At 39.7% G+C, this 24,187-nt stretch overlaps 1 protein-coding gene across 1 annotated transcript in view; it reads left to right on the forward strand.

Annotated features, from left to right (window-relative positions):
• Window positions 1–24,187, forward strand: part of LOC124554026 — a 182,602-nt gene that overhangs the window by 119,253 nt on the left and 39,162 nt on the right. Inside the window, exons 6-8 of the mRNA XM_047128052.1 lie at window positions 3,617–3,655; window positions 3,913–3,950; window positions 12,039–12,323. Coding sequence (XP_046984008.1) covers window positions 3,617–3,655; window positions 3,913–3,950; window positions 12,039–12,323 — 362 coding nt within the window. The remainder of the gene's footprint in view (window positions 1–3,616; window positions 3,656–3,912; window positions 3,951–12,038; window positions 12,324–24,187) is intronic.

Consider the following 24,187-nt stretch of genomic DNA (forward strand, 5'->3'; position numbering starts at 1 on the left):
GAAGGCTGCAATTCGTAGTTGTGACAGAGGTGCTACAATTGTAAATAAAGCTGCCTAACCCAGTGTTGTGGCATAGCACAATGGCTAGCGTGGAAACCTGGCGTGTAGAAGATAGTAGATTTGAAGCTCGTCAAATCTAGTGACCCTTCACTTGTCAAATGTAATCAAAAGAGTTTGATTATTATTTTTATTCAATTTATTGTTTTAAATGTAATTTTTTATTTCTAATTCTTTGCTGTGACATTTCCATCATCATATTGACTTTCTTATTTGCACTTCCTTTACTTCCTATGATTCTTTTATCATTTGAATCTGCCTGTGTTGCCAATAAACTCCAGCGAGGTGCCAAACAGAACTGATCATTGGTTTTGATTGTGGCAACTCGTGTAGCCAGTGTTAGGAAAGTCTCAGGTAACCAATGAATGATAGCGAGAAATTACAGTGTGTTTCTAGTGCTGATTTTTTTTTTTTTTTTTTTTTTTTTTTCTGTCGCAATTTGATCATAGGTGTTGCCTTTAACTGTCATGAACTGTTTGTGATTTTAGTTATGCGGCAGGTAGTTGACCACTGTTGCGTCAGATACATTGCACATCCCGAGGTTGTGACCAGGTTAGGACACAAGGTTAAATTCGAGGTTACAGAATGCATCGTCTGTTGCGGTTCAGTCATTGCTCACTTAATATCAGCTGTCGACATACACTATGTGATCAAAAGTATCTGGACACCTCCAAAAACATACGTTTTTCATATTAGGTTCATTGTACTGCCACCTACTGCCAGATAATCCATATCAGCAACCTCAGTAGTCATTAGACATCGTGGGAGAGCAGAATGGGGCGCTCTGTGGACCGAACGTGGTCAGGTGATTGGGTGTCACTCGTGTCATACGTCTGTATGCGAGATTTCCACACTCCTAAACATCCCTAAGTCCACTGTTTCCGATGTGACAGTGAAGTGGAAATGTGAAGTGACATGTACATCACAAAAGCTTACAAGCCAACCTCATCTGTTGACTAACAGATACTGCCGACAGTTGGTGAGGGTCATAATGTGTAAGAGGCAGACATCTATCCAGACCATCACACACGAATTCCAAACTGCAGCAGGATCCACTGCAAGTACTATCACAGCTAGGTGGGAGTTGAGAAAACTTGGATTTCACAGTCGAGCGGCTGCTCACGAGCCACACATCACGGCAGTAAATTCCAAACGGCACCTCACTCGGTGAAAGGAGCGTAAACATTGGACGATTGAACTGTGGAAAAACATTGTGTGGAGTGACGAATCACAGTACACAGTGCGGTGATTAGATGGCAGGGTGTTGTGGGTATGGCAAATGCCAGCCTGTGTAGTGCCGACAGTAAAATTCAGAGGCGGTGGTGTTACAGTGTGGTCACGTTTTTCGTGGAGGGGCTTACACCCCTTGTTGTTTTGTGTGCTACTATCACAGCACAGGCCTACATTGTTGAACAGCAATTTGGGGATGGCAATTGCAACTTCCATTATGTTTATTGTTGCTTGCCTCAACTTTGTAGGTCCTTCTTTGATTACTAATTTTTAACATAATTTTAATTGATAGTTGATGGCATGTATGTACTGAGTGAGGTGACACAGTGGTTACCACACTGGACTTGCATTCGGAAGAACAGCGTTTCAAACCCCCATCCAACCATCCACTTCTAATTTTTCCGGGATTTCTCTAAATCGCTTGAAGCGAGTGCCAGAATGGTTCCTTTAAAGGATATGGCCGATTTCCTTCCACATTCTCGACACAATTCGAGCTTGTGCTCCATCGCTAACGACCTCTATTTCAATGGGGCGTTAAATCCAATATTCCTTCCTTCTTTTTGAAGGCAGGTAAACTTGATATCGAACAATACTGCTCACTTTCCTCCTGATTTCAGAGCTTCATATTCCTGTTTTGATTGTTTGCAATAAAGGTGTCAAATGTGGGCTCTTCCCATTGGTACAGTTGTGGTACTGCCCTTACTGTTCACATTCAACCCAGCAATTAGCCGCAATTAACCAATGTTCAAAGTGCATGCTTTATAACACCTCAAACTGAGTTACAGAAATTGAAATTTGAATGATTGAGGAATATAAAAAGGACATAATTGTTCATTGGTTTTTTATTGCTGAGTATAACAGGAGGCAGAGAGTTCATGGAAATTCAAGAGAGACTGATATTGTGGAAAATCACATTTCCTTAAGTAAATAACCAGGATAATGTATAGGAAGAGAAGCAACACTGCACAAATGATAGTGATGCTCTACCGTATCTTCCTTCGCCGTCGGCATTGTCGTGGTTACCGTGAGACACCGTTATACCAAGAGGAAAGGCGCGTCAATCTTAGAGCATGAGATATGATGACCTTAAGCCATAGACAACACACAACGGTCACGGTAACACCTGATTCCAGAATAGCTGCAGTAGTTAAGATCTACGAACTATCCCCTGTTGACCAGGTCCCCAAAACTTAACTCGTAACGAGATCCTTTCAAAGCAAATTGTCATAACGATCGTCTATAAAGGCTTCGTACAACGAGAATAAATGTTACGGTTTATGGAATAATAACAGATACGACCAAACTGTCTTGTCTCTTCTGCTTTATTTAACATAACTTCGTTCACAGTTTCATTTCGCATTCACCACTCATTCACCGAAACCCTTCTATGAACAGTTTTGGTTGCATAACACCAACAGTCAATGATAATGATACAGCTTTTCTCCTTTTTATAAATTGAAGTCCGCTGTCCGTGATACAATAAAAAAAAAAACGGTCTCAATACCGCGTGCCTCGTGAGACGCGAATAGACTTCTCCTGGAATTGACCGCCCTGTAGGTGTACTCAATTTAATGACCACACTTCACTGTCGGCTATTTCGCGTAACTGAATGTCCATTTGTTAATCTGATTATACACTGTAGCTATTTAAAATTCGCCCCTATATTTTTCACAACGCACAATTAGCACTTCGTTACTTATTTTCTTTTTTTTTCTTCTAAGAGTAAACGGAAAAAAAAGACGCCGTATCATCGGCTTAGTCGATATAAAGCAAAACACCTTAATATGCCCAATTTTACCTCTTCATATAGGATCGGCTACCTTACTCATTAATTTATTACATATTATTTCCAATAACGCTAAGCAGGTATCGCCGTTATATTTTAATTGTATTCAAAAGCATGTTACTACTATTATGACCGACCAAATCATAACAAATCGCGCGGCGTGCGTTTTTAATGATAACTTTACGCTATTCTAGTTCCGTTACAGCTGTCTTGACTCGTAATGTTACAATGTGATAGTGGTATGTTTGTTCTTGTGCTCCGTGTACCAGACAGGGATAATTCAGAAAAAATGGAAAAAAAATTGGTATGTAATCTGACTTGATATATCGCTTCACACTCCAAAAGTATCTGCAATTAAATTTTATTTTACTGTTGCAAAGCACCAGATAGTGGCAGCTTGCTGCCAAAATCTGTAGTGCGAAGGAATACCAGAGAGAAAAAGTGACTGAGGTTGAGAATAATTTTATAAATAGCCAAATGGCATGTGAAGCCTTAGAACTAACTCAGCAATTTGAAATAGATATTAGATATTTTGTTTTGCAGGACTTCGTATTTGTGACGGTGAAGACGGAACCTTCTCAGGTGAGCACAGCAGATACCAGCCTGGATGTGTTTGAGGTGCAGCATAACATGAAATTTCTCTTCCTTTGCTTGTCATATTATTTTCTAGATGATGCTAGGTGCTGAAGAGTCGTTTAGTATATTGCAGTGTTTATCATTTGCATGCTTGCAGTTATCTAAATTGTGTGAAATACATATTTATTTATTTGGTCTTACGTGTATACAGCTCAATTGTTAAGCACTGCGTTTTACTGAAATGGCATTTTCAACTGTTGCAGGCATCTGCATCAGCAACCAAAGGAGCTGACAGCACAAAGTAAGCACATTATTATTGATATCTGAGAACCAGTTTCAAAACATTATTTGATGAGTATCCAGAGTGGTTTTGCTCATAAAATTTGATCAAAAAGTAATCAGCTGCAGGGGGTGGATAAGAACAATGGGAGCAACAAAAACTCAAAACATTACCTTGCTGATGTGGTGTAGGAAAACTGTTGGCATCAAAATAGAATGGATAAATACAGGTCATGCATGGTTTTCAGGAATCTTATACACAGGGTGTATACAACCCAGGAGATCCGGGAAAAACCCGGGAATTTTTTCATCCGGGAGAAAACCGGGATAAAGCTGGGAATTTTTTAGGATTCTGAGAATTTTTCATTGTTTTAGTTTTCAGTTAAATTTTCGTGATTTTAACTGGTAAGAAACAATACTCTAACAAAGAATATTACTGTATCCCACTTCTGCAGAATAATACTGCAGTAACAAAACATGAACGAGAGAGGGAAAAAAAAAAAAAAAAACGAAAATAAAACTTAAGTCGGAAAGGAAATGCGCCATGTACAACAACAAAACACAGTGCTCATACAAGCATCTGCCAACAGCAGACTGTGTCATAGGCTTTAGGAAGACTCTACAATGCTTCGTAACAACAAATTGCCTCCAATAAGCGTGACATGACAGCTGTTTGCACTAGATTCATTTTAATGCAAGATCTTTTAATGTTTTACGTGTACTAACATACGGGCGTCCTGCCTCATCATAGCTGCACAAGTGCAGTGCCGCCTGTTATCTGGCGCTCTCTGGCAACTGCTGAAACGAACCTATTTCTAACAGGTGACGGGAAAATATTGCGGATGGTGGTTTGAAATGCATTACTTTCAAAGTAAATTTCCTTTTATGTAAGATGAACTATATGTGAGAATGTAAGATAAATTTCTTAAATCACAGAGCGTTTGACTCTCATTCAAAAATCAACTCTTTGGCGATGACCACCTAGAAGAATTTTGAGTCCAGACAATCAGACATTTACGTCGTTATTAAAAATTTTACTGGCACATTTGTGTTACGTATCTTAAAGTGTAACACACGCAAAAAAGATCAATATTATATGTGGAAGCTTAGCTTCTCTAGCGACTTATTAATCTTAGAGACCAATATTATATGTGAAAGCTGTGCTTTTCTTGTAGCAACAGTATGTATATTAATTTAAACCATTAACTTTTCTTATTTGTGTGTTCACGCTACTTAAGTGTGATCTTGCTATTGGCTGACTACATCACTTGTCCTATGCTGTCATCAGCTGGTGAGATCACGTGACAGGAGCCGTGACTGGCTTACAAAAGCGCGTCGCAATCTCGATTTCAATGCTTCGGAAAGTAACATGCGGTGTTTGGTTGAATTCGAATTTATACTTTCGTAACACAAAATATGCAGTGTGCATGTTGCTGCACATCAAAGATCTTTCCAAAACGTGGTTTTTTCCCCCTGAGTTTAATTTTCTAAAGTGCCGGGGAAATTCTACGTCGGTATATAAAACCATAAACCGTCAAAGGATTGATAAGTTTTACAGTGCCGAGGAAAAGTATACTGTCACTTAACACGGAAAAAGTTTTTTTTCCATCTGGGAGAAAGTGTATTTTCAACTGGGAATCCGGGAATTTTTTTTCCTTGTCTATGTAAACACCCTGTATACAATTCGTCACTGTGTATATGCCACGGGAAAATTGGGAAATCCGTGAAAAATCCGGGAATTTGTTCATGTGGGAGAAAACCAGCAAAAATCCGGGAATTTTTTTAGAATTCTGAAAATTTTTTGTTGCTCTTGTTTTCAGTTAAATTTTTGTAATTCTGACTGGCAAAAATTGATACCTTAACAAAGAATTTTACTGCATCCCACTACTGCAGAATAATACTACAGCAATAAAACATAAACTAGAGGGATAAAACCAATATATAATTTAAGTTACAAAGGAAACGCACCATTTACAGAAATGAAACGCAGTGTACACGTGTGTGTCAGCCAAAAGCAGAATGCGTCAAAGGCTTTAGGGTGAAGACGACAAACTGCTTCCGATGAGCATGACGTCACAACTGTTTGCATTAGGTTCATTTGAGCAGTTGCCAGTGGGCACACGTGCAGTTCAGTCGCTTAAGAGCAGTACCTTCTTCTGCTCCTGGGTACTTGAATAGTGGCTGTTTAGCTGTATGAGCAGCAACAAGCAATTTCTCCGGCATGCCCAAGCTACCAGATTTGCTCATGCACAGAGCAGTCTGAGTTGTAGTAGTGGGGAGGAGGTAGTCTCCACGTGAGCTGTGTTTCCGTTTACAGCTATCGTGTCAAATGAAAACAAAACTGATTGCTGTGGGCAGGAGCTGTCAAGTGAATTAAAATACAGTCACGTGATTGAGGAAAACTAAAATATGTTATTAGTTTCAGTATTCTAATTTTATTTTATTTTCACATTTATTTTTTATTTATTTCTGAATTTGTTTGTTTGCCGTCCCTACAACAGTCAGGTTTTGGACATTGTCAAAGATTTTAGTTCACATATACAAAGTTTTAGTTAACATACATATTATGACTATGTAAAACATAGGTCAGTTGAAACTGAGTTTACTACTGCTCCTAGCAACAAAACCTGTAACACAGAGAAGTCCTCCGGTGTGAGGCAGACACTTTGAAACAGTCTATATGGTGGTGTAGGTGAGGGTCCCAGGTATCACACCCTGCAGACATTCACTCTGATGGGCCCTTCATTGCGAATGATAGTCAGAAAAAAATTTGGAATTTCTATGATATTCTAGGGCATGAGAAAGTACAACTTTATACAGAGAGGCATTGTGGTGGTCTGGTTGAGACATTTCTGATGTACAGAAGGTTGTGGGTTCGAATCTTGTCATGTGCTTCAAACTTTCCTTTTTATTTTCAAATCTTTATTGAGATTACTTTCGTAATAATTTTTATTCAGTTAATTGGTTTAAATATAAATATCTAAATTTCTGGTCCAAGGTGTAAGTTAATCATTGTATCCACTATTTCATTTGCTTTTGTTTTGTCCGGGGAGGGGGGTGGGGGTGGGGGTGGGGGGAAGACAATTGGTATCTTTGTTCATGTGATTTTAATCTTTTTTTTTATGTATCACAATACTTAAATGTTTGAAAATGCCAGTCTGGTGGCTAGAAGGGAAGAAAGGAAATAATCTGTTTATATTGGCTGTGCGGTAGTGTCAAAAATTATTTTTTGTTGGGTGGAAATCATCATACAGACATTCATAACAAAGTTCTTGTTACACTGTGGACAAAGTAATGCAGAGAAAGATTTAAACAAATACTATTACAAACCAAACAAAGATTCGAGCAACATGAGGAACAGAATTAATGAATGTATCATGGATGAAAATATTTTATGTTTTCATTTTATGAAAAAAATGGAAGAAATTATGTCAGAGGTAATAAATAAAAATATGAGGATCACACCAAAAGAAATGCACACTATTTTTTTAAAAAATCCATCTTTTATTCTTCCTATTTGAAAGTTTTACAGTGTGTAGATACATCGTTTAGGAACAATATTTTCATTTCTCCACATAATTTCCATCCCTCTCAACTGCCTTACGCCATCTTGGAACCAGCGCCTGTATACCCGCATGGTAAAATTCTGGACCGACCTGTTGGAGCCACTGTTTGGCAGCATGTACAAGGGAGTTGTCATCTTCAAACCTTGTTCCACGAAGAGTGTCTTTCAGTTTCCCAAAGAGATGATAGTCACACGGAGCCAGGTCACGACTGTAAGGCGGGTGTTTCCGTGTTGTCCATCCAAGTTTTGTGATCACTTCCATGGTTTTTCGACTGACATGGGCCGTGCATTGTCGTGCAACGGCAAAACATCCTGCTTTTGCCGATGCCGCGGAACACGATTCAGTTGTCACATATGCATCAGAATTTATGGTGCTTCCACTTGGCACGGTGTCCACAAGCAAGAGTCCATCGGAATGGAAGAACACCGTAGCCGTAACTTTTCCAGCAGAATATGTGGTTTTGAATTTTTTTTTCTCAGGTGAATTTGCACGATGCCACTCCCCTCTTCGTCTCTGGTGAAAAATGATGGAGCCATGTTTCATCACCTGCCACAATTCTTCCGAGAAATTCATCTCCACCATTCTCGCACTGTTCCAAAAGTTCGCTGCATACTGTTTTTCTTGTTTCTTTGTGAGCCACTGTCAACATCCTGGGAACCCACCTGGCACAAACCTTTTTTAACGTCAACACTTTCAGTATTCTGCAAACACTTCCTTCCCCTATCCCAACATAGCGTACCAATTCGTTCACTGTGATGCATCTGTCAGCAGTCACCAATTCATTAATACTCTGCACACTGTCTGAAGTGTGTGCAGTACGAGGCCTGCCGCTACGAGAACAATCCTCAATATTGCCGTGCCCGCTTTCGTCACGTAACCTGCTTGCCCACTGACTAACTGATCTGCGATCGACAGCGGCATCTCTGTACACCTTTTTCAACCTCTTGTGGATGTTTCCCACTGTCTCGTTTTCACAGCACAGAAATTCTGTGACAGCACATTGCTTCTGACGAACGTCAAGTGTAGCAGCCATCTTGAAGACTTGCTGTGACGGTGCCACACACGGGAACAGGTTGGACTAAGTTTGAAAACAAGTGGGAAGGATATATCTACACAGTGTAAAACTTTCACACATGCAGAATGAAAACTGTATTATTAGAAAAGTAGTGTGCATTTCTTTTGGAGTGACCCTCGTAAGTAAAATCACATGCACAAAGATTTCGAATGACAAAAGAATGGAAGACCAAATAAGAGTAAATGAAATAGTTAATATGCTGGATAAAATGACAGGCCAAAGGATTAGAAATTTAAAAAATTACATTCAAAGTAATTGTTGTTATTGTTGTCTTCAGTCCTGAGACTGGTTTGATGCAGCTCTCCATGCTACTCTATCCTGTGCAAGCTTATTCATCTCCAAGTACCTACTGCAACCTACATCCTTCTGAATCTGCTTAGTGTATTCATCTCTTGATCTCCCTCTACGATTTTTACCCTCCACGCTGCCCTCCAATGCTAAATTTGTGACCCCTTGATGCCTCAGAACATGTCCTACCAACTGTTCCCTTCTTCTTGTCAAGTTGTGCCACAAACTCCTCTTCTCCCCAATCCTATTCAATACCTCCTCATTAGTTATGTGATCTACCCATCTAATCTTCAGCATTCTTCTGTAGCACCACATTTCGAAAGCTTCTATTCTCTTCTTGTCCAAACTATTTATCGTCCATGTTTCACTTCCATACATGACTACACTCCATACGATACTTTCAGAAACGACTTCCTGACACTTAAATCTATACTCGATGTTAACAAATTTCTCTTCTTCAGAAACGCTTTCCTTGCCATTGCCAGTCTACATTTTATATCTTCTATACTTCGACCATCATCAGTTATTTTGCTCCCCAAATAGCAAAACTCCTTTACTACTTTAAGTGTCTCATTTCCTAATCTAATTCCTTCAGCATCACCCGACTTAATTCGACTACATTCCATTATCCTCGTTTTGCTTTTGTTGATGTTCATCTTATATCCTCCTTTCAAGACACTGTCCATTCCGTTCAACTGCCCTTCCAAGTCCTTTACTGTCTCTGACAGAATTACAATGTCATCGGTGAACCTCAAAGTTTTTATTCCTTTTCCGTGGACTTTAATACCTACTCCAACTTCTTCTTTTGTTTCTTTCGCTGCTTGTTCAATATACAGATTGAGTAACATCGGGGACAGGCTACAACGCTGTCTCACTCCCTTCCCAACCGCTGCTTCCCTTTCATGTCCCTCGACTTTTATAACTGCCATCTGGTTTCTGTACAAATTGTAAATAGCCTTTCGCTCTCTGTATTTTACCATTGCCGCCTTTAGAATTTGAAAGAGAGTATTCCAGTCAACATTGTCAAAAGTTTTCTCTAAGTCTAAAAATGCTAGAAATGTAGGTTTGCCTTTCCTTAATCTATTTTCTAAGATAAGTTGTAGGGTCAGTATTGCCTCACGTGTTCCAACATTTCTGCGGAATCCAAACTGATCTTCGCCGAGGTCAGCTTCTACCAGTTTTCGCAATCATCTGTAAAGAATTTGCGTTAGTATTTTGCAGCTATAGTTCGGTAATTTTCACATCTGTCAGCACCTGCTTTCTTTGGGATTGGAATTATTATATTCTTCTTGAAGTCTGAGGGTATTTCGCCTGTTTCATTCATCTTGCTCTTCAGATGGTAGAGTTTTGTCAGGACTGGCTCTCCCAAGGCCGTCAGTAGTTCCAATGGAATGTTGTCTACTCCGGGGGCCTTGTTTCGACTCAGGTCTTGCAGTGCTCTGTCAAACTCTTCACGCAGTATCGTATCTCCCATTTCATCTTCATCTACATCCTCTTCCATTTCCATAATATTGTCCTCAACTACATCGCCCTTGTATAGACCCTCTATATACTCCTTCCACCTTTCTGCTTTCCCTTCTTTGCTTGAATTAATTGAATAAAAATAATGATCCAAGTCACTTCTATAAAGATTCGAAATTAAAAAAAAAAAGATTAATGCACCTGCCAATATTCGGACCTACGACCTTCTATTTGTTAGGAGTTTGCATCTAACCACTATACCATGACACTGGTCTGTGTACCATCATCATTTTGAAGGCTCTAGAGTATTGTGTGAAATTCTAAATTATTTTCTCATCAGTTAATTGCAAACGAGGGCCCACCAGGGTGAACGGCTGCCAGGCGTGATAGCTGGGACGCTAGCGTACGTCACCGTACAGATGGCTTTGAAAAGTCAGTCTCACCCCTCTCACCTGTCCTTGTAAGAAGTAGTCACACGCACGAGCACTGGTGGCAGTGTTGCTCTTCAGAGCCCAAATACAAATACCGTATTTACTCGAATCTAAGCCGCACTTTTTTCCCGTTTTTGAAATCCAAAAAACTGCCTGCGGCTTAGAATCGAGGGCAAAGTAAGTGGAAGTTCTGAAAAATGTTGGTAGGTGCCGCCACAACTAACTTCCGCCATCGAATATATGTAGCGCTATACATGCATGCTTTCCAGCCACAAAGATAAATACTGGCGCCAAAACCTCTGCATCAGTAAGTAAATTAAAATGTAGAAGAATGTAAACATTTGCCATGTATTCTTTCGTGTTTGCTGCTATCTCATTTAAATCCTGTCTGCCTAATAAACTACGAAACTAGAATGAGACAACAGTAAACGCGGAAGAATATAGGCATCGTGTCATGTCTATATTCGTGTGCTGATAGTGATACAGTCAGAAATGAACCACGGCAACTGACTAGATTTTTAAATCTAAGATGACTCTAATTTCTGTGAAGAATGCAATGTACTAAAGAGGCGTCTGCAAAGATTTTCAAACGGAGAAAAATATTCGCTAAACTCTTATCCAGAACTCTCCAAAGAAAGCAGCAGTGTAAGTAACAACAAATAGCAGTCTCTTGGCATTGTTTTGCTTATGAGACAATTCCTCTCTTTTTTTTTTTTATTGTCAGCCGCGGTAGCGCACACGAAAGCGAGCCACGCCGCGAACGGTGACAGGCTCTAAACACTCATTATCAGAATGCGACAAACAATGCACGACACAGTACAATAATGCATTTTCAGCGTAGAGTGACGTAAATACCTATAAGAAAGAGAACGGCACTTATCAGATCAAAGCAAAATAAGCAATCGATTCAAACCAGACGAAGCACGTGAAAAAGGAAGGGTACCCGTATTAATACGGACGTAGCGCCTGACGCATAGCAATGGCTACCTGGTAAAGCTTAACTGCTAAGCTTACGACTCGAACCAAACTACTGTAGCTATATCTTCATCCATTCGACCTCAATTGTGTCTTGTGTTACAATGGACCAACTTTGTTTCGATTTGTAGGTGCGGTCTAAAACTTTTCTCTCCCTTTGAATTTCGAGTCTCAGATTTCAGGTGCGGTTTAGATTTGGGAATTTTTTTTTTCCTTGATTTTGAGTCTCATTTTTCAGGTGCGGCTTAGATTCGAATAAATACGGTACACGTCAGCAATGTATTTAACTGTGCCGTTTTCAAACTGTCTCCTAGAACAGGTGGCGGAGCAGCTTCACACCCGTCACCGGCTCTACCGTCAGTTACCGGTCGAAAACAAAAATCGATTATCCACAGCCAGGCCAGAAAAATAATATTAAATGTGGCATACTGTTGTGACCTGGAGAAACAGAAGAAGCAGCTGATCTTCCCACTGAACGAGCCGCTGAAGCGAGCCGCCGTCTACACCGGGAGGACTGTGGAGAGCCTGCTGGAGTTGCGGGAGTCTCCTGCGGCAGACGCTGGCGGCGGCTCTCCGATGCCCGTTCCCAACAAGAAGAGGTAAGGGTCGGGAACTGACGAGTCACCGGTTTGACGGTAGTTGCTCGCTGGATATAAATTGTATTATAATGTCAGTGATGACAGTGTGAAGAAGGATAGATTGTGTGGCAGTATTGACACTGTCTCGATTACACGGTGTTCAATAGATGTCCGCATTAGGTTTGGTCGTATTAACAATACACGTACAGTAACTCGTTAATAACGAGATGCGATTAAACTGATCAGGTCGTTCCACAACATTGGCATCCAGTCAATTCGAGTAACATCTCACAATCGTTCTCTATCAATTACGTCATCGAGGGATAATACGGGGTTTATACGTCCTGGGAAATCTGGGAAAAACCCAGGAATTTTTCTATCCAGGAAGAAACCTGGAATTTTTTAGAATTCTGGGAATTTTTCGTTGTTTTACTTTTCAGTTAAATTTTTGTGATTGTGACAGGTGAGTGCTGATACTCTAACAATGAATTCCACTTTAGCCCTCTACTGCAGCAGTAAAACATAAATAAGACAATAACACCAAAATAAAACTTTAGTCCTAAAGAAAATATACAATTTACTATGTCTACGACTTTGCTTCTGCCGTTCTTTTCTCGAAGTTCGGGGCTTTATTGTGAAAAACTTCCAAGAAAAATATGATTCGTTGTATTGCCCATCACTGGCCACTACATTCTCCCATCTTTCGGATAGCGTACAAATCCCGTGGCGGAAGAACTGAGTGTCTTTTGTGGAGATCCACGAATCGATTCAATTTTGCACTGGTTCGTATGATCAGAAGTGCTGGTCAGCCAGACTGTATGCCACTGATCGAAAAAGGTGGTAGTGAGAGAGAGCAGCATATGGAGAATATGGCGGCAGTGATAGAACTTCTCATTTCAACATTTGCGTTTATGTTTTGACGGGTTTTGCAACATGGAGTCGAACATTGACCTGCTGCAAAATTACCTTTACGTGTCTATCGCTGTATTACGGCCGTCTGTGTTTCAGTGCTGGGCTCGAACGCATCAATTGCTTTCGAAAATGGTGTCCTGTGACTGTCTTCGTCTGTTTCAGTAGCTACGAAAACGTTCAGTTTTCCACCACCGTGCCGGTCTTAGACATGAAAATCACCATTCTTAAGGTGTCGAAAACATTCTCTGCACGTTCTTCCACTAATAGTTCCATCACCATTGGTCTTACCTGGCATTTTAAGAGCCACAGCTGCAGATTTCCTCACGTTAAAGCAGAAAATTAAAACTTCGCAAAAATGGCGAGAAATGGGTATGTAAGTTGATGTACTTAATCGAGCATAACCTTGTGATGCAATCACAAATCGACAAATATTTTATGGCATTATGTTTACAGATGCCTAAGCTTATTGTATTGCACCTATGACCAACCACACGAACCCCACTTGCTGCTACTGCCGTCTATTGGAAAACGGCGGAAGCAAAGTTGTAGACCTAATACATCAACAAAATGCAGTGCTCACACAAGCCTCTCCTGACAGCAAAATGTGTCAAAGGTTTTAGGATAAAGACTGTGCAAATATTTCGTAGCAGTAAACTGCTGTCAATGGGTGTGATGTCTCAGCTGTTCACATTTCTAAAGGGTCCCCACACAGGAGCGATGGATCTTGGCGATCTGTCACACAAATGATTGATCGTTTTGTAGACCACATGCGTGTGGGCGAATGGCAGCCATCGGTTGCTGATAACACAGAAATCCCGAGCAGTCTGATGGATCACATGGAATTTGTGCATGCAATATGGCTGCCTGGCTGGTTAGCATCTGTGTGTGGCAATATTCTCCTTTCTCTATTTATTAAGCACAGTTGTGCATTTGGTTTTGTTTCACTTTCCCCAAATTGAGTTAGAAATTTACATTTGAATTTGGAGTTATCCAGAGACTGTGAACTACTCTGAATAGTGAAGTGGAAGCCGGAGTTGCCGCCCTCTGATTTTGCAGCGATTTTTGAAGTTTGTGCTGTACAAATAGAATTGATGGGGAGTACATAGTCATGATACTATGGGCGCCCTCTCATGATTTTGAGTTATTTATGAAATAATTATGTGCATTATCAAAGTTTTTAACTTCTAAACAAAATAACATGCACACGTACTGTAATGTTAAAAGAACATTTTAATTTAAATGTTCGGGGCAAATCTATTATACATTTATACTCAAATCTCTTGTTATTTAATATGAATTAATTCTCCTTCGTACAATTTTTAACAAGAGTTATGGTAATCAATAGTACTGCTATGGACAACATCTCTATAAACACATAGAGTAAATTGTGTAAATACTTGTAGTTAAATTAAGGAATTAAGTACTAATAAACATAAAACAAGTTGTATTAACCCACTGGAAGGACATACACAACTCATTTGGTGCCAGGGAAAGTGTAATGTATTCTGTAAAGTAAGTTACAATTCCCAGCAAAAAAGTTTAATTAATTAGAATTCTCATTTATTTTAAATTTATATTTTGCAAGTATTCCTGGGGATACAGAAATCAGCTTTAACTGCTGCTAAACGTAGCAGTTCATTTTCCATAGTAGAACTTCTAGACACAGTGATGTTCATAATATTGATTGAAATTTCTCGGAAAATCGATCACGTTTGAGGTTTCAAAAAGAGTGACCAATTACGGGCCATATCGCATTTGAAACAGGTTGTGAGAAATTATTGTGAATGGTGGTTTGAGAAGTGTTATATTCGAAATAAGAGCATTTGACTCTCATTCAGAGCTCAACATTTTGAAGACCAGTCACAGAGAAAAATTTTGAACCCCGAATACCAACCATTATTTAAAATTTGACTGGCATATTTGTGTTTGATATATCTTAACCCTAGGACTCACTCTGGGGTCATAGGTGACCCCAATCAACTTTACTATGGATAAATATATCTAAAAAGAAAGATGATGAAACTTACCAAACAAAAGCGCTGGCAGGTCGATAGACACACAAACAAACACAAACATACACACAAAATTCTAGCTTTCGCAACCAATGGTTGCCTCGTCAGGAAAGAGGGAAGGAGAAGGAAAGACAAAAGGATATGGGTTTTAAGGGAGAGGGTAAGGAGTCATTCCAATCCCGGGAGCGGAAAGACTTACCTTAGGGGGAAAAAAGGACAGGTATACACTCGCACACACACACATATCCATCCACACATACACAGACACAAGCAGACATTTCGGCCTTTACAAATGTGTTACTCAGAACTAACCTCAAACTGGAAGTTCGTTTGTACGTTTGTTGTTGCAGTGTAATTTCAGCATGGGTGGAATACGTTTTGCTCCTGGCTATAGTGTAGAACAAGCTATGGAAGACTTATTTCGTAGCAGTAGTGATTCAGAAGGTAGTGACGCCGAAGATGATGGAACAGAGACACAGGTAGACCAAAGTGATGAAATTTGTTTACATGAATTAGAAGAAAATGATATTCTTGCTGAAAAGGATGACAGTGGAGAAGATGAAAGTGCAGTGCTGGTAAGCAGGGGTCGAAATATTGCATGGAGTACAAAAGAACCATCAATTCGTAGATTTCCAATCCGCAACATACAACGATTTTCAGTAGGTATTCCTAGTACAGTTAGTGTTAGCTCAGCTGTTGACTGTTTCAGGCAGTTTATTACTAATGAATTGCTGGATATAATAGTTCAGTTCACAAATCAACGAGGAAATGAATTGAAAGTGTCTGGAAATTTAGTTGACTGGCGTGATACAGACAGATGCGAGCTTCTTTCATTTTTAGGCTGGCTGATTCTGTATGGTGTACAGAAGAGCTGGGGGAAACCTATTGACGAATTTTGGGACTCTGAATATGGCACTCCTCTATTCCGTGCTACTATGTCGAGGAGGCGATATCAGGACATTCTGCGTTCACTTCGTTTTGACGACCGCATCACAAGACTTGAAAGGAAAGAGAGGACTGGAAATAAGGCTGAAGCTGTACAGGAAATATTTGATTTGTTTGCCGTGCAATGTCAAACATCGTTTATACCTTCCAGCAACATTACAGTTGATGAACATCTTTGCGTATACAGAGGTCGGTGCAGTTTCAAGGTCTACATTCCTTCAAAGCCAGGAAAGTATGGCATCAAGATATGGTGCGCAGTAGACTATGAACATGGTTATCTGACAAATCTTCAAATGTACACTGGAAGGAGTGGTGATGTGAGAGAAGTGAATCAAGGCAAGAGAGTGGTCTTAGATTTAGTGCGTCATCTGGCTGGCAGTGGTAGGAATATTACCACTGACAATTTTTTCACGAGCTATGACCTTGGCCAAGAACTGTTGAAAATGACGTTGACACTTGTAGGTACTCTACGTTCTACAAGAAAAGAAGTCCCAAAAGAGTTTTTGCCTTCGAAAACTAGGGAAGAATGCACTACCAGATTTGCATACAGTGGCAAAACCCTATTAGTTTTGTATGTTTCAAAAAGAAATAAGGCTGTGCTACTCCTGTCAACACAACATCAATCATTTGAAGTGCCCAAAGAAAACAACTTGAAACAAAAACCAGAAGTAGTGTTGTATTACAACTCAACAACATCAGGTGTTGATGCACTAGATCAAATGAGCTCTTACTATTCTGTGAAAAAGGGTACAAAACGTTGGCCATTAGCAGTATTTTATGATCTTGTCAATCTAGCTGCACTCAGTGCCTACAGACTCTTCTGTGTTGCTGTTGAAAAAACAGAGAGACGTCTTTTTCTAATGAAGTTGGCCAAAGAAATGGCAAAGCCCCAAGTGGAACGTCGTTTGAGTTTACCACAAGCAAGGAACAAGGATATTATTAGCAGTATCAAACGGTGTGGATGTGATGATCTGTTAGACAGTGGACATCCAGACACAATACCCGACAATCAGAAGAGAAAGCGAGGCAGATGCTCCATTTGCCCCCGATCAAAGGACACAAAATACAGTTCAACATGCAAAAAGTGTAACAAATTTGTTTGCAAGGAACATTCTGAAATAGTTACTACTTGCAAAATATGTGCAGATGACTATGGTACAGATTCCGGTTAGAATTATGTTTCCTGTTGAGTTGTTCATCACATTTTCTGTAAATTTGAAGCCATTGTGAAACATTTATGAGTGAAACAAATTATGACTTAGAGTAATATTGTAACTTCTGATATGTAATTACTCTGCCATATGTAATTTAATTCTACTATGTACATACCTGTTAAAAAAGCTGTGAAATGTGTCTAAATAATAAATAAAATGTAAACAAACAGTATTAAACGACAGTACGTTGTTCTCTGAATGATTAGTACACACAGTCAATTATATATTGATTGGGGTCATGTATGACCCGAGATGGAGTACTGGAGAAATTTTAGCAGAGTGAGTCCTAGGGTTAAAGGGTCCTCCACTTGTGGTCTCGCGATAGCGTTCTCGCTTCCGGAGCACTGGGTTCCGGGTTCGATTCCCGGCTGGGTCAGGGATTTTCCTTGCCTCAAGATGACTGGGTGTTGTTGTGTCGTCTTCATCATCGTCATTCATCCCCATCACGGTCGGAGGAAGGCAACGGCAAACCACCTCCATTAGGACTTTGCCTAGTCAGTGGTGCGGGTCTCCCGCATCGTTCCCCAATGCTGTGTCAAGCAGCATGGGACTTCATTGGTATTAATATATTGATTAAAGGATAACACACACTAAAAAAGACTAGTATTATTTGTGAAAGATTAGCTTTTCTTGTAGCTATACTGGATGTATATGAATTTAAACCATTGACTTTCCACATTTCTGTGTTCATGCTATTGACTGACTACATCACATGTCCTGTGCTCTGAATATCTGATGCTCACTGACAGGTCAGGTCACGTGACACGAGCTGTGATTGAATGACAAAAGTGTATCTCAGTCTCGATTCCAGTGCTTTGTAACCTACTGCGTGCTGTATTTACACTTTTCATAATTCGAAAATAGGCTGTGTACGTGCTGTCCTGTATCAAAGATCTTTCCGAAACACGTTGTGTTTTGATGGGTTTCGTTTGTTAGAGTGATATTAAGTTCTACACTGGTGCATAAAACCTTTACCATTCAAGATATTGATATGAATAAAGGTGTATTGTCACTTAACTTGGACAAAAAATGTACTTTCACCTTGGGAAAAGTGTGTTTTCGCCTGGGAAAGAAGTAATTTCACCCAGGAAAAAATGTATTTTTAACTGGGAAATGTGGGAAAAATCCAGGAATTTCGTTTTCTTCTCTGCATATATGACCTGTAAGAGCAAGACATTAACTCTTGTTAGATTGTTTAACCCTTTTACTCCCGCATACAATATTTGTCATCTCTTCAGAAAAATTTATAAGTTTGATGGCCATCATTTCTATGGATCAGGGGCATAAACTTTCATATTATTAATGAGCAGTACTTAAGCCAAATCTCATTAAATTAACATAATCTAGATTCAGTGGTTCTTTTTTATAGCTATGGTTCACACAGATGACACACTGTGAGCAAGATCAGACCGTGTGTGCGCGCTTGTACGTTGTGTCAGATTGCGTAGATAACGTTCTCTCTTAACTCTAATAATATTTTAGGGTACCGTGACTTAACCTTTTCTCATAATTCTCAGGCAAAATATTCTCATTTTACAAAGATTCCTCGTAACACAAATTTTCAGTTGCCATAAGTAGTACTTTAAAGATACGACACATCGTGGTTATTTAATGTAGTCAAAATATCACTCAGTCCTTCCATTTAAATCCTCTTGTTTCAGTTGGACAGGTTAGTACCTTCTTCAAAGGGAATACTTGCAAATGAAATACGCAATTAAGGCATACAATTTTCGTATAACAAATCCATCACAGTGTTTTGAAACTGTTGTCTACTATAACAGGAGACCACTTACATTTAAACATTCACATTGACTTTTTGTTTCAGTAACAACATAATTTCATATTTTAATAATAGGCACTATAAATGGCCACAATGATGATGGCTTCTGTTTGCAGTGCACAGCTGTCAGTTGAGTGACAATGAAGTCCAGCTTCTTAGCTCGCAGCGTCCACATTTGGACATTGTTGCTTTCCGTCTGACTGTGAAACAAACTAACTACACAGTATTTTGTGACAGAAAATACTGTAGTGTCTAGCGTAACTTAACACGTATTGTAATGTGCATGTGATCATCTGTATAAATATAATCGCAATTGCTATTCACCACATATAGGAGATGTTGATTAGCAGACCGGCACATTTAAAATACTACAAAAAGTCCACCCTCAGGCATGGAGAAATACACTGATGAACTAGTATATTATGACCACAGATCTACTATCAATATAAACCCCTCCAGGCAATAACAACATTACCTGGCGAGGAATGACCGATAGTCAAGACACACACACACATTACTTCCTCTTCTTCTTCTTCTTCTTCTTCTTCTTCTTCTTCTTCTTATTATTATTATTATTATTATTATCTTTCCTTTTCAGACGTTATGTCTGGTTAAAAATGGGAAGTGACACGGACCTTGATCAAGTGTGACTTCCTTTTAACTGTACGGTATATGTTACATTGCATTTAGGAACTTTCGGGTAATTGAACATGTATCAATAATTACAGGTTTCTATAGTTGTATATATAAGTTTGGATGTAGCTGTGTTGCGTTGATGTACTGGTGATATTGTGTGGTATGACTCCTGTAGTTGATAGTATAATCGGTATAATGTCAACTTTATCCTGATGCCACATGTCCTTGACTTCCTCAGTCAGTTGGACGTATTTTTCAATTTTTTCTCCCGTTTTCTTCTGTGTATATGTTGTATTGGGTATGGATATTTCGATTAGTTGTGTTAATGTCTTCTTTTTATTGGTGAGTATGATGTCAGGTTTGTTATGTGGCGTTGTTTTATCTGTTATAATGGTTCTGTTCCAGTATAATTTGTTTTCATCATTCTCCAGTACATTTTGTGGTGCATAGTTGTATGTGGGAACGTGTTGTTTTATTAGTTTATGTTGTATGGCAAGTTGCTGATATATTATTTTTGTTACATTGTCATGTCTTCTGGGGTATTCTGTATTTGCTGGTATTGTACATCTGCTTGTGATGTGATCTACTGTTTCTATTTGTTGTTTGCAAAGTCTTTATTTATCTGTTGTGGTATTGGGATCTTTAATAATATGCTTGCTGTAATATCTGGTGTTTATTGTTTGATCCTGTATTGCAATCATGAATCCTTCCGTCTCACTGTATATATTGCCTTTTCTTAGCCACGTGTCAGATGCGTCTTGATCGATGTGTGGCTGTGTTAGATGATACGGGTGCTTGCCATGTAGTGTTTTCTTTTTCCAATTTGCTTTCTTCGTATCTGTTGATGTTGTGTGATCTAAAGGGTTGTAGAAGTGGTTATGAAATTGCAATGGTGTTGCCGATGTATTTATATGAGTGATTGCTTTGTGTATTTTGCTAGTTTCTGCTCGTTCTATAAAGAATTTTCTTAAATGGTCTACCTGTCTGTAATGTAGGTTTTTTATGTCGATAAATCCCCTTCCTCCTTCCTTTCTGCTTAATGTGAATCTTTCAGTTGCTGAATGTATGTGATGTATTCTATATTTGTGGCGTTGTGATCGTGTAAGTGTATTGAGTGCTTCTAGGTCTGTGTCACTCCATTTCACTACTCCAAATGAGTAGGTCAATATTGGTATAGCATAAGTATTTATAGCTTTTGTCTTGTTTCTTGCTGTCAATTCTGTTTTCAGTATTTTTGTTAATCTTTGTCTATATTTTTATTTTAGTTCTTCTTTAATATTTGTATTATCTATTCCTATTTTTTGCCTGTATCCTAGATATTTATAGGCATCTGTTTTTTGCATCATTTCTATGCAGTTGCTGTGGTTGTCCAATAAGTAATCTTCTTGTTTAGTGTGTTTTCCCTTGACTATGCTATTTTTCTTACATTTGTCTGTTCCGAAAGCCATATTTATATCATTGCTGAATTATTATTATTATTATTATTCTGTTGGTACTATGCCCAAGGATGGGACTTGGCCTCTGTGATAATTTTCCCCCATTCCTATCTGGACTTCGCTGTAGACCTCCAGTTACGGCAACCGACTCGGGGAGCATCTTCTCCAACCTGATCACTTCATCTGAACCTTGGTCGTCCTCTTGCTCTTCTTCCTCCAGATTCACTGCAGCAGGCTTCCCTGGCAGGATCTGACTCATCAAGTCATATTACGTGTCCAGCCCATCTCAATCTACACAACTTTATGAACTTGACCACATCATCCTGCTTATAGCAGTCATAAAGCTCGTCATTCCTTCGCCTTCTCCCACTCCCATTTTCATGCACAGGTCTAAAAATTTTCCTTTTCGTTGTGACCTCAGTCTACTTTCAACCTGCTTTGTTATTGTTCGCGATTCTGAACCGTACTCCAGTACTGGGCATATCAGCGTTTTATAGAGTTGGCACTTAGTCTCTCGTGATCGAAACTTGGGTTTAAAATGTTGCAACATTCCAAAATAACATTGATTAGAAGCACTTACATGGGCCATAATTTAAGTGGAAATGCTGCCATTTGCTTTTATCTTTGTGCCCTGGTAAGTGAAACATTCCAGTTGCTCAGAAGCCATTCCATCGAGGGTTACTGTGTTATGCAAAGGTTGAGTTGTACTGTTATACATATACGTGGTGTTTCCTTCATTGCTTTTCAGGCCCATCTTTCTTGCTCTCCGTTTTAAAGCTCGGAAGGCATTTTGTAGATCTCTAAATGTTCTATTCCTTAGGTCCAAATCATCTGTATATCCAAACAGTTGTACTGACTTGTTGTAGATAATACCTCTTATCTGGATACCCATTCACACACCATTTTTTCGAGTGCCAAGTTGAAGAGTAGGCAGGAAAGACCATCCCCTTGTCTTAGCCCAATTTGTGTGGGGAACTGGAATGATAGCCTAGACCGGACTACACCTTACACGGGAGGTGCCTTAGGGTAACCTCTATCGAACGCACCGACCTCTCGGGCACCCAAAATTCCCGCATTGCCTCCTAAAGTTTAGCCTAGTTTATTGTGTCATATCTCGATATGAAATCAATCAAAAGACTGTGGGCACCAACATTAAATTTGTTGGTTTTTTCTTCTATTTGCCAGAGAGTAAATATCTGGCCTGAATTGACATTGATTGAGGGCATGAAGCTTTACTGTATAGTTAAATGATGATGGTGTCCTCTTGGATAAAATATTCTGGAGGTAAAATAGTCCCCCATTCGGATCTCCAGGCGGGTACTACTCAGGAGGACGTCATTATCACGAGAAAGAAAACTGGCGTTCTACGGTCCGGAATGTGGAATGTCAGATCGCTTAATCGGGCAGGTAGATTAGAAAATTTAAACATGGAAATGGATAGGTAGTTAGATGTAGTGGAAATTAGTGAAGTTCAGTGGCAGGAGGAACAATACCCGACAGGGTAGCTGTGGGCACTAACGCACTGCTTCCTGGACTCGGGTTGGCGCGCCAGCCTCGAATCGCATCCGGCCGGCAGATTGACGATGAGAGCCGGTGTGCCGGCCAGCCTGGATGTGGTTTTTAAGCGGTTTTCCACATCCCACTAGGTGAATACCGTGCTGGTCCCCACGTTCCGCCTCAGTTACACGCGTCACAGACATTTGAAACACATTCGCGCTATTTCACTATTTACACCAGATACAGACAGTTGGGGTACACTGGTTCCATCCTTGGGGGTACGGTGTGGCGGCAGGTAGGGCCTCCGGACGCCCCTAAAACTAACCTTGCCAAATCCGTCCTAACCACGCCAACCCTGCGATCGCTGCGGGACTGTGGCGTAAGTGAAAGAAAGAAAAGTGGCAGGAGGAACAAGATTACTGGTTAGGTGAATACAGTCTAATAAATACAAAATCAAATAGGGGTAATGCGGGAGAATGTTTAATAATGAATAACAAACACAAGCGTGGATAAGCTACTATGAATAGCATAGTGAATGCCTTGTTGTACCCAATATAGATACGAAGCCCACACCTACCACAGTAGTACAAGTTTATATGCCAACTAGCTCTGCATATGAAAAAGATATTTAAAAAATGTATGATGCGATAAAAGAAATTATTCGGAAAGTGAAGGGAGATGAAAATTTAATAGTCATATGGGACTGGACAATAGGAAAAGGAAGAGAAGGAAAAGTTGTAGGTGAATATAGACTTCCTGTAGTGAAGTAGAAATGGATAGTTCATGTGAATTATTATGGGTGGAGGTTACACTCAACAACCGAGCTAGGTTAATAATTGGCTCCTTTTACCAACCTCCCGACTCAGCAGCATTAGTGGCAGAACAACTGGGAGAAAATTTGGAATATATTTCACATAAATTTTCTCAGCATGTTATAGTCTTAGGTGCAGATTTTAATTTACCAGGTATAGACTGGGACACTCAGATGTTTAGGACGGGTGGTAGGGACGGAGCATCGAGTGACATTACATACAGTGCACTATCCGAAAATTACCTCGAGCAATTAAACAGAGAACCGACTCGCGGAGATAACATCTTGGACCGATTGATAACAGACCCGAACTTTTCGACTCTGTATGTGCAGAACAGGGAATCAGTGATCATAAGGCCATTGCAGCATCCCTGAATATGGAAGTTAATAGGAATATAAAAAAAGGGAGGAAGGTTTATCTGTTTAGCAAGAGTAATAGAAGGCAGATTTCAGACTAGCTAACAGATCAAAACGAAAATTTCTATTCCGACACTGACAATGTTGATTGTTTATGGAAAAAGTTCAAGGCAATCGTAAAATGCTTTTTAGACAGGTACGTGCCGAGTAAAACAGTGAGGGACGGGAAAAACCCACCGTGGTACAACAACAAAGTTAGGAAACTATTGCAAAAGCAAAGAGAGC

This window comes from Schistocerca americana, chromosome 11 (genome assembly GCF_021461395.2).
Source record: "Schistocerca americana isolate TAMUIC-IGC-003095 chromosome 11, iqSchAmer2.1, whole genome shotgun sequence".
NCBI lineage: Eukaryota > Metazoa > Arthropoda > Insecta > Orthoptera > Acrididae > Schistocerca > Schistocerca americana.